At 35.5% G+C, this 17,503-nt stretch overlaps 2 protein-coding genes across 2 annotated transcripts; both read right to left on the minus strand.

Moving 5' to 3' along the window:
- Positions 1-205: 205 nt before the first annotated feature.
- On the minus strand, positions 206-8,135 carry tmem132a (transmembrane protein 132A). Its single transcript, XM_059554390.1, has 11 exons — positions 7,961-8,135; positions 7,443-7,657; positions 7,142-7,351; positions 6,250-6,746; positions 6,011-6,163; positions 4,237-4,432; positions 3,294-3,437; positions 3,006-3,208; positions 1,991-2,213; positions 1,432-1,623; positions 206-1,346 (listed from the first exon to the last, which is right to left on the minus strand). Exons 1-11 carry the CDS (start codon positions 8,076-8,078, stop codon positions 537-539), a joined length of 2,961 nt encoding a protein of 986 aa, XP_059410373.1. The 5' UTR covers positions 8,079-8,135; the 3' UTR covers positions 206-536.
- Positions 8,136-11,071: 2,936 nt separating this feature from the next.
- On the minus strand, positions 11,072-16,619 carry LOC132143125 (T-cell surface glycoprotein CD5). The gene is made up of 7 exons (XM_059553271.1): positions 16,497-16,619; positions 15,888-15,939; positions 13,717-14,103; positions 13,461-13,580; positions 12,822-12,866; positions 12,677-12,739; positions 11,072-11,587 (listed from the first exon to the last, which is right to left on the minus strand). Exons 2-7 carry the CDS (start codon positions 15,937-15,939, stop codon positions 11,505-11,507), a joined length of 750 nt encoding a protein of 249 aa, XP_059409254.1. The 5' UTR covers positions 16,497-16,619; the 3' UTR covers positions 11,072-11,504.
- Between the last annotated feature and the right edge of the window lie 884 nt (positions 16,620-17,503).

Here is a 17,503-nt window from a genome sequence, read left to right on the forward strand (position 1 = left end):
AATGAGTTTACGTCAAATTATGATGTTATTCGGTTTGATTGCCATTTTAGTTGATTGTATTCGCAAAAACAAGTGGTAAAATGGTCTAAATATGTTTCTAGTTGAAAATAAATGAACTGTCCTAGAAAGTATATCTGTATGACTGAACACTGAACAAGCCCTTGTTTTTTTAAAAGAACATGAACATTTGAATCTTTTTCACCTTTATTTAATATTGAGTGGTGTAAAAAAGTCTAAAAACCGTTCAATTGTTTAAGTTATTCCAGATCATAAAATGTTTGTTAGATTAACATTGTGTTTTCTCTAATGCATGATTATGAGCATATTGCCTTTCCTGTACTGATGACTTTAAAAAAATAAAAAAAAACAATAACAAAAAAGACATAATTTATATTACCATAATACTACATCTCAACCGAAAAATCTCAAACTGATGGTCAGTGCTATAATTATATAACTGTAAAGGGCAAATAAAGATTTATTGACTTTTTCCAGGATATACACAAGGTAATATGCAATGTGTGGTATTCTGAAAGTCATTTCCTTTCCCCTCTGTCCTTTCCTGTTACCACTTCGCTACACTGTTTTCCCTCTGCTTTCTCTTCGTGCTCTTCTGCAGTTTCCCCATCTTCCTCCACAGTGTCTTTTACATTCCCCTCTCGTCTTTCTCTGTTCCTCTGTTCTCTCAAAACACATGGCAGGCAGTTGACCAGGAAAAGGAGAGAAGAGAGACAGAGAAGAGAAAGGACAGCTGCAATACCAATCTCTACTTGTCTGTCAGCAGTTTTAACCTCTTTCCTCCCTTTTTCCACTCCAGGGGATAAATACACGGCACTCTCTTCATGGTTTGGAATCAAAAACGCCTGCTCCAAGTCATTTCTTCTGAACACGTCATTACCAACATCATAGTCAATTGTGGAGTTTACCGTCATTTGTTGATCTTCAAAGTTATCATACAGATCCTTGTTAGAGTCTACAAACATATCAGTCACATCATGCATCTCAAAGTTGGTTTCCTCACTTCCCATTGGCCAAAAGTCCATGTTCAGATTCACCCTTATCCAGCCAGAACCTTTAGCCAATCTTTTTACTTCACCTCTTTTTTGGATTACTTCTGGTTCAACGTGGTTAAATGTTGGTTCACAGGTGGAAACCAGAAGCTCGGCTTTCACAAGAGGCCCACCGCCATCACCTTGTGCCAAAATGTGCTGGGATGGAGCAGGTGTCACAGCAACCACGGACTCAGCCAAAGAGGAGAGCCGGAGAGTACAGGGAATCCCACTATAGGCATTTACAGGTATGGTGGTGTCATCATCAAACTGGATCCAAACACTGATGGATGCTTCCTAATAAAAGAAAAGAAGAGAATGAGGACTAAAGCAAGGCTGCTAGAAACAATAGTGTTAAAATATTAGTTCTCAGTTTACTTACTTGCCCGTGGTTATACAGTGTGTTGTGAGCATTCACTGTTGCTGTGACAATAGATGGGTGAGATGGGCTGGAATTAATGGACAGGCCAAGCCCTCCCACCAACTGAACGGAGAGGTCACCAGGAGTGACTGCTTCAGAGGATACAATGACATTAGCTCTTCCAAGCACTCCATCCCACTGACTTGATATCACCTTGAAAAACATACGTGAGATATGTGAAGCAGGAGGAGAGAAGGAACCAAGACAGGCTTATAGTTGAAGGAATAGTTCACCAATGAAAATCTTGTCATTATTTAACCACCTTCTAAAAGTGTCCTGTAGGACCTTATTTCTTCTGTTGAACACCAAAGAATATATTTTGAAGGTCTGAACAATGTAAGTCAGTGGGGTCCAAAAGAATATTGGACCCCTTTTACCTACACCGTATGCCAAAATTGAGACATCTAAAAAAAAAAAAACTCCTCTTGAGTTTTCACAGAAAATGGGTTTAAACTGACAGAAATCACACTAACAAATTTCTTTGGTGAACTATCCCTTTAGGTATATTTAATTCAAATACCAATAATGATGTAATTCCAGGCTTCAAGCCAACAAGATATTTTTGTTTATCAAGAGCTGCAATATATGGGTTTTCTATCCTCAGCCAGTCTCGGACAAGTTCAGTCACATCCACAAACCAGTCCGGTGATCCAAGCATGTAGGTTGGTTGGCCTTGAGCTGCTGATTGGGCACTAAATTGTGCCAAAATCTGTATAGTGGACCTCTGATAAACTGGTTCACACCTGTGAAAGAGACGTTTTGATTGATTATGATAAATGCCATTACCTTGCAATTGGAAAAGTCTGCAGAAGAATACTTCATAATAAGGTTTAATTTGGTAGAATTAGTTGACATGAACTAACTGGTAAAAACACTGCTAAATCATTTATTAAACTCAGTAAAGGTTAAGTTTATCTTTTAATAATAATTAATTATTAAAATATTTTTTTTATCTGTTTAGTTTCATGATGGACCTGAGCAAACATGAACAGATGTATTTTATTACCGCTAATAAAATAAAGATGAATAAAAGCTGTAACATTTATTTCTCATTGTTAGTCAGTTAACTAACCTTGTGAAAAAGTAATGTACTTAACAGCATTTAATGTAAACTTGTAGTGTAATTCAAATCTTAAGGAATCAAAGATACTGTCATGACTTTGAAAGTTTATTTAAATTTAGTATTTTTTAAATGTACTAAATTTCAACTTCATTATTACAAATGTGTAATTACAAATATATTTAAATACATGAGATTCTTGTTGTACATTTGTCAGTATTTGAACTATAAGTGAACGACAAAAAGAAATGTAATTCTGAAATTAGATATAAATATGAGTCAGAAAGTACACTTAAGTTCAACTTAATATAAACTTAACTATAATGCATTTTTATTTAATTTCAGTTAACATGCAGTTCAGTGACCAAAACATTACATTCACTTAATTATAGTCTTTTAATGTATATTTATTTCCCTTATAAGTACTCTTTTTTTAATAATGATGCTTCTTTTTTACAAGCATTAACTAACATACCTGCTCTCACTGAAGTAGCTCCAGCCTTTGATGGGACTCAGGACAGAGTCAGAGAGAAACACACGCAGTGGAACTACAGGAGCCCACACAGCCAAGCACAAAGAGCCACTGTGCATTCCCAAAGAAAACTCCAGCTCCACACAGATGCTGCCCCTTCCTGATTCACTCCCATCCACAAAAAGCACAGAGCAATCATGAGACACCTGCCAGTGCCAGACAAGAAAAGAGCTGTCAGATGAGTTTATATATTTCATGCATTAGAGCAGACCTTCTCTGAAATCTTTATACCTTAATGATATCTTCATTGGCTGAATGACACTTCACCGCTGTGGTCACATCTGATACTTTGCCGTCAAGGCCCACCGCTAGGACAACGACAGGAAGTGACACAGGCTGGCTCGTCAAGATAGCCGTGTTGATAATTGTGTTGCTCTGCCAAGGAAAATAATGATATCTCAGTAAACACCATGTTTTCCTGTTCTTTACACATATTGAGTCAAACATTTAAAATTTAAGGAATAGTTCACCAAAATTTTTTTTATTTGCTTACCCTTAGGCCATTCAAGCTGTACATTTGTTTGTTTATTGGAGTAGATTTGAAGAAATTCAGCATTACATCACTTACTCACTAATGGAGTGACTGGGTGCCGTCAGAATGAGAGTCCAAACAGCTGATAAATACATCACAATAATCCATGAGTAATCCGCACAACTCAGATCCATCAATCAATGTCTTGTGAATTGCAAAGCTGTGTGTTTGTAAGAAACAGATCCATCATTAAGGCCTTTAACTTTAAGCAACATTTTGAAGTTAAAAATGTCTTAATCATGGATTTGCTTATTACAAGTGAGGTTTTCACCTTACTGGACATTAACTGGAGTCTGGAGTATAAATTACTTTCAATTATTGCAATGTTTTCATCAGCCGTTTGGACTTTCATTCTGACGTCACCCATTCACTCTATTGGTGAGCAAGTGTTGCAATGCAAAATTTCTCCAAATCTGTTCTGATGAAGAAACAAACTCATCTACATTTTTGGGTAAGCTATTTGTAGTTTGCCAGGAGGATGGTAAATAATCATCATATAAAACTTTGTAAATGCTAAAATAACAGACGAAGTCGATACAATGGGGAAAATGTAGTAAACTAAAGACAATGGGACTTCTCATTCTGGTAGTGATCCTTATGATCACTTACTGGATGCATATGAAATTTTTCAATTATCTTTACCTCGGTGATGGCTGCAATGCCCACCACTTCTCTGTCAGTAAAGGAGAAAAAGCTTGTCGCTGTGCCGTGTGGTGATACTGCAAACTTGCGTGTTGAGTACTCCACCCACCAGCTAGCAGTGACAGTTATCGCTACGCCAAAGTCTCTGTGTAAAGCCTCAAATGAGAGACAGGATACCTGGCTTAGAGCAGAAGTACTGGAACAGAAAAGAAAGAGACAAAGACAAAAAGGAAATAATCGATGTCAGATTATTGTTTTCCACTAGCTTTCAGCCTGTCTACCAGCTTCAGCTTGGAGTTGCCCACATTGTAAAAAAACTAGTGAAAAACTGTAAAATAGCTGCTGCAGTGCTGCAAAACAAATATGCTAACCTATTTCCAGGCAGGCTACACAGCATATTAGTTTCTAACCTAAACACGTCGGAAACACATAAAAGTAACTCACTGACCTGCCTGCTTGTATTCACACAGTGCAAGATGAGTGAGAGAAACTGACTACTCAGCATGCATAAATATAAATTAAAATAAATTACAGACCCGATTGGTCTGAATAACTTGCTGCTGCTGCACTGTGCTGCCTATTCTGTCTTCTTTGTCGGCTCTTTGTTAGTGTCCTCTCTGCTTCGCAATACTGTGTAAGAAAAAGGATGTGTGGTGTAAGAGACAGTCTCATCTCAACTGCATGACTCTGCATGCGTGACAGGTAGCAGCCCTTGGGTTTTGATGTATATTGTGTCAGGATTTAAACAAGTACACTTACTTTGGTGTGTTGACTAAAAAACTAAACTAAAGCACATGTAAAGCACAAGTATAATTTAGTCATGATTAAAGTGGGGATAGATTGTAAAATCTTTATTAATGTAAATAGATTTAGACTACTAAAACCACACCTATGCATAATCTAGACACTGTCTAGACACTGCTGCTGCTGCTGCTGCTGCTGCTGCTGCTGAGCAAGTACTGCTTCTGCTTAATTCTCAGATCATAAAATTAAAAGAAAAAATGCTGCTGCTACTAGAGAGAGGAAGATTTCCCGTAGCAGATCTAAGCAGGTGGTGCTAGGGAGGCTGTGGCCTGATATAAAAACATGCAAAGTGCTCAGACATGGCATTCACAGAATATGTCCTGTTTATTTGAGTACGTGGATCCAATTGGCTAGGAACACCGAACTAAATGAACCAATCAGAGTGCAAACAGAGTTTCATGGCTGAAATATTTATTTAAATTAGTGCTTTCAAACTATTAATCGCGATTAATCGAATCCAAAATAAAAGTTATCGTTTACATAATATGTGTGTGTACTGTGTATATTTATTATGTATATATAAATACAAACGCATGTGTATATTTAAGAAAAATATGTTATGTTTATGTATTAAAAAAGTTTATATATGATATAATTTATATTTGCCTCTAAAAAGGTAATAATAGTTCTTAAAGTAAAATAATTATTTAATAGAAAAGGTGTGATCGCGTTCTAAGTGGAAGAGAGGGTGTACGCAGGAGAATGTTAAATGCCCCAGGGGGTACGCCACTGTAAAAATAGTTTTAACGCCACTGTTACTATACTTTTAACTCAAGGTGCTTTTGGCTGTGTGAGAAAACTTATTTGGTGGTGTGAGAGCGTGAGAAAAGTGTAATTTGTGTGAATCTCCCACCGAATGCGTGAGAGTTGGCAGCCCATAGATAGATAGATAGATAGATATATATATATATAGATAGATAGATAGATAGATAGATAGATAGATAGATAGATAGATAGATAGATAGATTACCCAGTGTTGTCTGGAAGAGTACCAGTGCTGTGGCTAATGATGGAAATAACATCATGTTTTGAACCTGTTGTCCTTTCTACATTAACCATCCACAGCTCAGAGTTTGTGACTGGGTGAACTCCTAGAGATAACAACCCTTTTTTCACTTTTAGTCTGCGAAAAAAAATGTGAAGAGAATTTAAAAAATCATTATAGCATAAAATTTGGTGAGCAATTTTATGTAATAATATTAATGTTACCTAATGGTCAGTGACTCCACACTAATATTTGCCCTCAGGTTCACTGACACTCTGACTGGTTGGCCAGCTTTTACAGGCCCTTTGCTGTAGACAATCAGCACATTGAAATCCAGCCAAAGTTTTTCTTCCGCGTGTCTGTCTAAACATTCAGAGCTCTGCTCTGTCTTGTTGATCTGTTGATCTTCAAGTCCCACAGGACCAATGTAGTACAACTTCCTCTCAGACTGCTGCAATACTTCCTCCACACATCGAGGGGGTCCGCCTTCAGGACTGGACACAAAGCCAAAGGAAGAGTAGTAGAGCTGAATTTGGTTAGACTGGCCCCGGAGTCCTCCTGGCAAATTCGGATGCCTTCTCCCACGGTTACGAGAACGAGAGCGGTTTCTGCTCAGGTGACGTTGCATGAAAATCTGGTCCAGGTTTGCCTTGATGTTCTGAGTCGACTCAAACCAGTCGTTTGAAAGTTTCAGAGTGACCACACACAACCCAAAAGGTGGCTGAGAAGAAATGGAAGAATACAAAATGGATTGTCATATGGCTAAACAAATAAAAAATAAAAAAAGACCAAAATTTAAAACGGTAATATTGTGAAATATTGTAGCAAATCTGAAGCACTGTTTATTATTATTTTTTATATATATTTTAAGATGTAATTTATTTCTATGATGGCAAGGCTACATTTTCAATAACCATTACTCCAGTTTTCAGTGTCCTTCTGAAATCATTTTAATATGCTGATACATTTCAAATTGCATTTTAAATATATTAAAATTCACAATATTACTGTTTTTACTGTATTTTTAATCAAATAAATGCAGACTTGGTAGGCATAAGATCTAAATACATGCTGTCCTGATCCATATATACGTATAGTTTCTTCAACCAGCAATACCTGAGTGATGCAGGAAGCTTTCTGTTCTTCTGTCTGTTTGAAAGCATGGAGACTAACGCAGGTTCCTCTTTTAGCATCACCCCTCATATGAAACAGCACTTGCACCTTAAACCGCTCTCCTCTGTCACCTTCTTTCTCTTTCACGATGGTTTTAGAAAGCAGCGATGCAGTGAGAGATGGAGTCAGGGGAGGAATGGGTTCAGACATCACCTTGAGAAGAAAACAAGTGGTAGAACAGAATAAATAACCTTATCTTTTAAGTTGAGATGAAAGTCATTACCTGTAATCGAGACTGCAGTACCTGTGTGATGGTGTAGGAACCAAATGTAGCTCGAAGAAGAGGTTTGAAAGCTGTTCCAGATGGAGGCATGAGCAACAAGGACTGGGTGGAGGTGAAGGGGCTGGAGTTGGTGAAGAGAAGGCCCAGATCAGCCTGAGAGAGGGGGAGAGACTGCCATGGTGAGGGAACAGTGACCCGGACTGGAAGTGATGGGGAAGGAGGCGTCTGACAATGGGCTTTTGTTGGAGAAATTGGAGAGTTGAGCTATTAGTTTGTGGGATTAGTAACAATTGCTTTATCATTTAAACACTAATCACTCATATTAACAGCAACATAGAAATTGGATTTACAAGAAAAAATCTAGTTAAATCAATTCAAAGTTGGTCTGAGAAACTTCACAAGAATTGTAACCTTTTTCCCAATGGAAGATTCTATGGATGTTATAGGTTCTTTGTGGAACCATATATGTCAAATAAGAACCTTCATTTTTAAGTGTTTATGCGGTGTTTTGGCGAGAGTGTAAAAAAAGTCAAACTTACAGAGGATTATGAATAAGTGAAGGGTTATCAGTCTCATAGTAGAAGACTTCCATTTGAGTCCAGAAAGACTCAGCACATCCATAACACCCTGTAACAATAAATTCTTCTTGTAGTCCATATAAATGTTGTTGTTATTAAATTTATCTATTAAAACAAATCTATTAAAGGAATAGTCCACCCAAAAAATTAAACTTTGTTGAAAATTCACTCACCCTCAGGCCATCCAAGAAAAAAAGGAGTTTCTTTATCAGAACAGTTTTGGAGAAATTAAGCTTCACTTGCTCATCAATGGACCCTGTGCAGTGAATGGGTACCGAGTTCAAACAATAATTCACAAGTAATCCACATGACTCTAGTCCATCAGTGAATGTCTTGTGAAGTGAAAAGCTGTGTGTTTGCAAGAAACAAATCCACCATCAAGGCATTTTAACTTTAATCATAGCTTTTGGCCAAAATCCATAAATCCTTAATCCATAGTAATGCTTCCTCCAGCTGAAAAGTCCATCCACTGTTCTTCTCTCACATCCACATCCGACTGTTCTTAATAGAGAATAGACCTTGATCTGTGAATATTTCTCTCCTGATTCAGAGGAGGTGACTTTTTCAATGTAGAAAGCAACGTAACGGAGAATTGGTTTAGCAGAATGGATGGATCTTGATGGATCTGTTTCCTACAAACACGCAGCTTTTTGCTTCACAAGACATTAAATGGCAGACTATTGTGGGTTATATATATTATTTTATATTTGTGATGTATTTATTTGCATTTATTTATTCACTACAGAGATTAATAAGGAAGTTTAAAGCTACATTTCTCCAAATCTGTTCAAATGAAGGAACTCATTTAAATCTTGGATGAGCTGAGGGAGGTAAAATTTCCAGATTTCCAAATTTTCATTTTTGGGTGAACTAGTCTTTTTAATATTATCCATTACAATACACATAAAAAAACATATAAGTTCATTAAAAGGGAAAGCTAATTAAAATGAAGAATATATATATATATATAGATATGACACTATAACATTTCCAGACAGTTTGTACTTGCCTCAATGATCCTTTCAGATTTCAGATATGCAAAACTGAAAGTAAGGTATCACTCTTCTCTCACAAACATGGTCAGCCCAATGTGTGAGTTTCATCAATCCATCTTCTGTCAGGAAACTCACTTCTATGCTTTGGAAGGTTTTTCTTTGTAAATATAAAAATACTCTTGAGTTAAGATATTTCAGAAGTATCCAAATGATCTTAAAATCCTCCTTTCCTTCTTTTCGTGTTGTTTCTCTCTCTTTTTTGCCATTTGCAGCTCTGCACTGTTAGGGTCTGTCACTCTGTCTGTCCCTCTTTGGCTGGTGTGCCGGATTCACACAATACGGATTTATTCATTTAAAATGGTAAATAATCCTCTCTCTTCCTCTTTCCCTGAGAGCTCTCCCTCCCCCTTTTTTCTCTCTTTTATTTCTTGGATATTCTGTCTGGCCAAAGATAGTTGATGTCCTTTCAAGAAACTCCTGGTAAATCTCGAAACCCACTTCCTATCTCAACTTAATCTCGCTCTCTCTTTCCCACTTCTGTTTACTGTAATTAAACATGCAGAATTTATGTTGTCACAAATGGACGAGTTTTTGCACATACATTAAAGTAATGGGATCTCAATGCTTTTAATGTTTAATTTCAGCGGCTTAATGATTAGTAGTACATGAGGGAGAAATGCTGCAGACGCTGGCATTAAAGGCAAAATCCTATTAGTAAGAATGAGGGCATTATGCATCTGAAAAATAAAAGTATTTAATCACACCACAGTCTCTTTTTCCATCTAATCCTTCTCTGCTTTTTTGACCGAGAATATCTAAAGACATAAAACTTAATGTATTTTATGAACTCTTTCCCATGCGCTTATCCCCATTTATTAATGTTCTTAATGAAGAATCATATCTTGAAAAATGATCATAATTTTCTAACTTTACACTATTATAAGCATCAACTCATTTCATTTGCTCAGTATTTGCTCTAATAGATATGAACCAAAATGTATATATTCACAAAGAGCATCAATTTTTTTTAATCTTTTATAATCCACACAGATGATTAAACTGTTAAAATAATAACGCAAAAGCTGGTATGACGAATTTTAATGCAAAAGATATATCCGAAGATTTACATGAAAACAGACTGTATGCAGGTAACAAGTAGGTTTGATGTCAGTATCACAAGTGTTTTGTTGGAAATGCCGGATGAATGCACTAGATGTTTTATCCAGTGTGGTCTCTCTGTTAATCTGTGCATGTAATCTGTTGTCATCTGTCATTGTTCTCTGCTGGAACCTCATTTAAACTACAGATTTAATCCTTCACTCTGACCTGAGGATGAGGAGGAGATGACACTTATCCACCCACCACACACACAACACACATTCTCCCCCGAAACACGCTGTTGCGTTTGTTCTCAAATATGAAGAGAGACTAAAGCAGCTGCAAAGACAAAGCAAAACGTTTTTCTAACAATAGAAAAAAAATGAAGAGAACTGAAACAACCATCTTGAACTGCTGTGCATTCAAACACACAGAGAGATATAGAAAGGTTTAGACAGAAACCCACCAAGCATTTTAACGGTTTCTCTTACTGGTGCACTTAGAAAGAGAGTTTTACTTAGCTACCATCAGTCAGGCGAGACATAAGATTTTAAGCTGTTGTGATATTAAAACCTCTATGAGTGCAGTATTAAAAAATCAACTGGGTCAGAGAGAGAGAGAGATGAGAAAATATTAAAGGAAAGAAAGAAAGAAAGACAAAGAAACCAACCAAAAAGAATGAGCACATTGAGTCTACTGTATATTTAGAGCATGAGCGACAGAAATAACACAAACAGGAAGTTAATAGAATTACGACAGGAAACCACATTGCTGCAAAATTCTGCATTAACACCACATTCCCGCTCCCAAGCTTAACTTCACTTCCATGCCCCCTCAGAACACATTTCTCATCAAATTTCTCATCTAAGCTCCAACATAACCTTGCTTATGTATTCATTATGTAGCCTATTGTTCTGCTAATTTACCACCAGTTTTATTCTGATTCTGCACCAAGGTCAAAAGTCACGAAAGATCTGAATGATTGCCTTTTTAGTTTATTCAAAATTATTCAAACTCCAACTCAAAAATCAATCACTTGCATAAATATACATTTTTTTTAAAAAGCCATCATCTTTCAGAACATAAGCGAAATCCCATTTTTCCTGACTATTTAAAAACAATACCAAAAAAACAAACACAGTAAAAACAAGTCATTACAAAGCATCAAAAAATGAATAATGTATAAAAGGAAGCCTGCTATGCTCTACCAAATTGAGACTAAGTTATCATTATTCTTTTTATTTGATCCTAAATGGATTTCTCAGCTATGCTTTTCAAAGATATTTACAGTTTTCTTGACTTGCCAATTGACAGCTCAATACAGCAGAAGCTGTGTAATGTAAAACAATCTGCTGATTGTAGATGACGAGCGTTGTGCTTAGGGTCAGTAAATCTTTTGTGAGCACAGGCCTTCAGCTGTATCCGTATGAGTCATAGTCACTGTTTCTGTTGGATGAGGGCTCTCTGCTCTGGTTTACTGTCAGCCTCTCCAAACCTGACAACACAGACAGAAAACAAAGAGTAATAGTCATGTACAGAGCCTGAAACACCCCAGGAGAACAGGATCAACATTTAACGAATAGACATCACCATTATTCCCCAGTTTCTTGATCATATTAATAGCAACCATTTTTTTTTTTTTTTTGTATCACAAGTTTCCTGAAAAACTACATTCATGGCATTATGTAATTAAATATGCAATAACTTGCATTTATTTCCAGAACAGAAATCTGAACATTGGGTAAAGCCAGAAATTCTTTTTCGTTTTGGTTAGAGTCAAATGTAGAAAGGAAAGAAAAAAGTCATTTTGAGAAAATAGCTTTTAAAATGTGTATCGTAACTGAAATCTACAGACACAAAAAATAAAAATAATTGGGATAATTGTTTTATTTCCACTTTATTTCCAAGCAAAATAGCAGAAATTAGAATTCATCAACCTCAGGGACCTAACTAAATATGCAACTAAATATTTGTATGAGCTGTTTTACTTTCTGTTCAGTGTATATGGTTTCCAATTTCTGCAATATTGTTGCCAAAATCTGTGACTTTTTTATTTTTGTTTTATTTGCATTTAGCATAAAAAATAGGTAGAAATTTAAAATGACAAAACAAATAGGTAATTCCAAATTAACCTAAATGTATCTCTATCATCACAAAGTAGGAGGTAGATCATTTGGGACAAAATGCTGTCTCAAGCGTTTTTCTTTAATGTACATTTTACAAAATTGAACTCATGTACCTAAATAATTATTGATTGTCAAAATGATGACATTATCGCATGATCTTAATTGTTGTATATAATCAAGAAGGTCAAAATTGTTGACCATTTAGATAATTTCATGCAAAGTTGATTTTATGTTGGATAATAGTTTAATCTTACAAATCCAAATAGATCTCGCAACCAAAAAAGTGCCCACATGTGATTTGTATTGCTGAGCAGTTTGAATGAAAAGTCCAATACATCATAACACTCAATTCATCATTATGTAATTGAGTACAAAATTGATGAGCAGGAATGCGAGAGAGAGATTAATAGAAAGAGTGCAGAACGGTCAGGATAGAGAGAAAGAGGGCGATTACTCACCAGGAAAGGACTGTCTCTTGTCTGTGTTTTTGTTTGGGGGTCCTTGACCTCTATTATAGCACACTTTGAAAAAAATAAAATAAAATGCTGAATCTTTTCTGGGCAGCCAGTCATGAACGTGTTAATGTGTGAGATGATGACTCACCGCTCTGAGTCGGACCGACCCAGCGACTCTGACGCTTTTTTGAAACTGCATTAAAACAGGTAATAGTCAAATTAGACACAGCATTTAATTTTGGATTTAAAAAATAAAATAAAAATCTGTGGCAAAAGAATAGGAAGGTGTGCGAGTCAAACAGTGTTTTTTTTAACTATGTTGACGTGCTGATTTCATTAAAGAAGTGAGACACAAACACCTGATAGTACTAGTGAAAATGCTTTTACAAAGTATATTCCACTAAACAATTTGAGAGGAAGACTGAATTGAAAATTAACATGAATTTGACCATTTCTTTAGTAGTTGAGCTGCATGAACTTTTGTGCTTAAATGGATACAGTTAATCAGACCATCTGTACAAGTTCACATGATAATTCGCTTACGGTATACTTGATTTGAAGTACAGAATCTGAAATTTTTCTTTTTCATATATATATATATATATATATATATATATATTTTTTTTTTCATAATTTGGATGCAGTTGTACTTTTGGGCTGTACAAAACAACTCTAAGCAAACACAGAGAAATGTAGATGGTGCCATGTGCTTAAATTCATAAGCATTTTTAAAAATTTTCAAAGTAATATGAAATTTAAGTCATACTTGTTGACTTCACTGACTCACATCGTTTGCGGATGGCTTTGTACGTGGGCCGACCGAACTGAACCAGAATGACACCCAAGATCAAGAAAATTAATATGCCAGTTACCGCTTTATAAGCAGCCAACTCTGTTCCAAGAGGATCTGAGAAAATATGGGGGGGAAATAATATAATGTGTTATTCAAAATGTACAGCATACTAAATAGAGTCATGAAACCTGATAAGAAACAAAAGCATCAAGAGAAACATTTCAGCATACCAAGTCATATATATACACACCTTCACACATGATATACAGGCCGTTGCACTTAGCAGTATCGATGAATGTCATATTACTTGTGAGCAATAAACCTTTAGCTTGGGTTGAAGTGTGCTTAAAGCCTTTGAAGTCTCCACATCTTCTGTCCTTACACACTCCAGACCACCAACTGATTGATATATCACTTCTAGAGCACAAATACCCTTGACGCTCATGAGAATTCACATACAGCTGACCTTCGCATGGACCGGCCTTCCTTATGAACTTCAGCTGAAACAGCTCAGACTTAATAATATATTCTGTGAGTTTCGGACATGTGGCCTGTAGGGTAGTGGATGTTGTAGCAATAGTGGGTCGTGGGGTTGAGGGGGTTGAGGTGTTGATCGAGAACTGAGCTGAGATTCCTTCTGTAAAGGGAAAAAAGCATGTAGAGTCACTTTCATGTTGGAATACCACAATCCTTTTTCTCCGCATATAATGCGCAGTTGTGCAGGAATTTGTTCCAGTATCAAATGTAAATGAAATGAGAGTTACACCAAGAAACTTTTAGTGTTTGCTCACTGGTGTTCTGTGCCACTAACATGAAGACATCGTTTCAGTTTTTGATAGAGTATCACCAATATTTTCCAACTCGTTCCATCTCAGTTAAGAACTCCACATCTTCAAGCAATATTTTCTATGTAAAATATTGCATGATATGCACTGCATTATTCAAGGTCAGAGAGCAACCAGCTGGATCATTTGCATTCATTACACTCTTGTACTTTTTGCACAGTGTTCGAAGGCATTCCCACATATCTTGCACATTTGATTGCAAGATTGCACTTGATGGAAATTCATAAAATTCTGAATCACAACATAAATGGATCTATTATTTGGATTATATTAAAATTAACCATAATGATTTTATACATATAATTAGGTTTACATTATGGTTAAGTGATTGGAATGGAATGAGCGGAAAAAAACTTTTCAAATGCCTAAAACTTATTTACATGTTTAAACTGTGTATTTATTTATTAAATTATATTCAAACAATTACTATTATAAATAAATTAGAAATTTCTAGGATTCTAAGATTGAATTTGAATGTAGTAAGTCTGTGTTTGTACACAACAACAGTCTTTGACAACATACATTCTGTGTAATATAGGTAGCATTTATATGATTTTCATGTTTCAATGCTTTATATTTAAGAAAGGTTATTCCTTGTTGATAAACCATTTACATTTATTTCTGATGGAAAACAAAAACATATCAAAAGCTCATTCATTTGTTCTTGGATTAAATATGTAAAATGGTAGTTAACACATATTTCTTTCCCGTTGTTTTGTTGTTTTCTCATTCTTTAATATTCAAATGGCAAAATAATTTATCTAGCACACTGTTGGCTGAAAATGTAATTTGGCATGAATTCCCTTTTTAACAGTATGCAATGTTTTTTGCTTATAAATTCAATTTTTTTCACCAAAAAAACAAAAACAAAAAAATAAATCTTTATATAGCATAAAGTGGGAGATAAAATAATACCATTGTACATGTAAACGGCAAATTGTTTACAGTTTCTACTGCCTTATGATTGTTGCATGTAGCTTATCTGTTAAACACAAAGAAAAAAATCTAATATTTACTTTATCTATAATAAAGAAATGTATAAAAAGAGTTATTGCAAGGTTGACCGATTTACTGAATTCACCTTATTAGATGGATAGCTTGCAACAACGTTAAAATATTTTTTATTTCAAATCAGTTTCCAGTAAAGAGAGTTAAGAGAAAGAATTAGAACAATTAACAACAATCTATACAAGTATATGACATATTTTATTGACAATAGCACTAATTTTGTAATGCATTCTCTCAGACACTAAAGTTGTGATTTTATGATATGATGATATTCATCATTGCTCTTAATATATAATGTAAAACAATGTTTTGCATTCTAAAAGTTCTTCAGTATAACATACAATACTGTGACTGAATGCATCTGAATAAATTCTAGCTGCGTGCTATTGTTCCTTGGTCGGGTTTGTCTTATGAAAGAAATATTAAATCAGATAAAAAATCTACATCTACAACTACAGATATTTTCTTCAAGTGGTAAAGTTTCAGATCCGAATCAGATCAATGTATACATATAATCATACAAAAAGGCAACAATGAAATATCTTTAAAGAACAAACAATTTACTTACGAACTCCAAGGAGCAGGAGCGCCGTAAGAATCATCAGCAGAGAGTTTTCCATCTGGCGAAAGGTTTGCCAAACATTTAAAGCAAAATTTAACTTCATTTGACTAAACAAAGTGACTATATACACATTTTTAAAGATAACAGGCCCAGAGGTCAAATGAATGACCTTTGGTAAATGTCAAGAAACACAGTTTTTTGGTTTTGTTTCCTAGCCTCGGCTCAATTAGAAGGTTTCATTTTGATATTCTCTTACATTTTAGTGGTTCATATAAAGCAAACAAATATGCAACCATAGCCCTATTAAAATATTTGGTCTGCACTTTTTTTTTTTTTAACAGAAGTGCCAAAGACCAATCGTTCGGTGACTTGAACCACAACAAATCATTCACTAACGGCATACACTAATACATTTATCAATACAAACTGGACTTCCTTTTAATTTATTTGGATAGTTATTTTAGAAATGCTACATTATGTCTCGTTTGTAACTAACAGCTGTCTTCACCTGTCTGCTTCAGCAGCTTGAAGATAAGCTTCTTCAAAGAGTGTCAAACATCAATGAAACGCCACAACTTTTAACCAGCTTTTAAACAATATATTATCAGATCTTACCTCGCTTGTGACTGACAAGAACAAATGTGTGGAGCAAGTGCAAGAAAAATGAAGTGAAAGGAAATAAGTGTGGAGCTACAATCTTTATTTCGCCGCCCCCATCCTCTGTATCTTCATATAGAGCGTGTCTTTTAATCTCAAGCGCTGTTTGATTGCACATTGCACTGCTTCCTCACTTCAAAGAGAGCTGCACACACAAAAAAAATTGAAGAAAAGCTTGAAAAGAAAATTGTGAGTGTAGGTAAGTGGGAGGAGAAAAGTACTAAGCAGTGTGATATTGTTTAACTTTGTATTAAATGTGAAAAACAAACAAAAAAGTTACATTTTTAATAATGTAATGTTCAAATAAAATAAAAAATAAACAGTGGTAAAATTTAGTAAAAAGTTGGTGAGGTTTATCTTTTCATCTAACACTTAAAGATGGTTGGAAGTAAACAAAGCAACAAAAAAATCTACATATTCAAAATCTTTGTCATTGCATACAGGAACTGAGCCTCTTGTGGTGTACGGCGCATTCTCACAAGTTGCTCAAAGATGATCAATCTTGCTCACAGAATCAACTGCGGCAATCATTACGGCTACAAAACCACCGATATCCACATCTATCCTTTCATTTCACGGTTACTCATATATTCTTTTCATTTAATCTTTCCCAGCCGCCTCTTTCCTCCCTCACTCTCTCGGTTTTTCTCAGGTGTCGCCGGGGTTGGTTTACCATATCGTACAGTGGGAGAGAGACCCGTAAAGACTGGGTTTTATACCTGTACCAAAAAAAATTCCCCAACACCCTCTTGAAACTCTCATCTATGATTCAATATGAATGGAATTTAAACAGCCTTCAAAAGTGAGTCAATGAGCTCAACTACCACTGCTCTTCTTGTAAATTTGTGAAAACATTGGGATTGTACTGTAAAAGGAAACACACACACACACACACGTTTGGGCTCAGTACTTTTTTTTTTTCTTATGCTCACCCAGGCTGCATTTTTTTAAAAACAAAAATACAG

Source organism: Carassius carassius, chromosome 7 (assembly GCF_963082965.1).
Source record: "Carassius carassius chromosome 7, fCarCar2.1, whole genome shotgun sequence".
NCBI classification, from domain to species: Eukaryota; Metazoa; Chordata; class Actinopteri; order Cypriniformes; family Cyprinidae; genus Carassius; species Carassius carassius.

Bases quoted from the DNA above. Each gene is read 5' to 3' on its own strand.
- tmem132a (XM_059554390.1), bottom strand. From the start codon at position 8,078: ATGGACTACAAGAAGAATTTATTGTTACAGGGTGTTATGGATGTGCTG. The intron at 6,747-7,141 runs GTATTGCTGGTT...ATTTCTTCTCAG, and splicing joins AAGCTTCCTGCATCACTCAG to CCACCTTTTGGGTTGTGTGT. The intron at 3,438-4,236 runs GTAAAGATAATT...TTTCCTTGGCAG, and splicing joins GCATTGCAGCCATCACCGAG to AGCAACACAATTATCAACAC.
- LOC132143125 (XM_059553271.1), bottom strand. From the start codon at position 15,939: ATGGAAAACTCTCTGCTGATGATTCTTACGGCGCTCCTGCTCCTTGGA. The intron at 13,581-13,716 runs GTGTGTATATAT...ATATTTTCTCAG, and splicing joins CCTGTATATCATGTGTGAAG to ATCCTCTTGGAACAGAGTTG. The intron at 12,867-13,460 runs GTGAGTCAGTGA...GTTTTAATGCAG, and splicing joins CAAAGCCATCCGCAAACGAT to TTTCAAAAAAGCGTCAGAGT.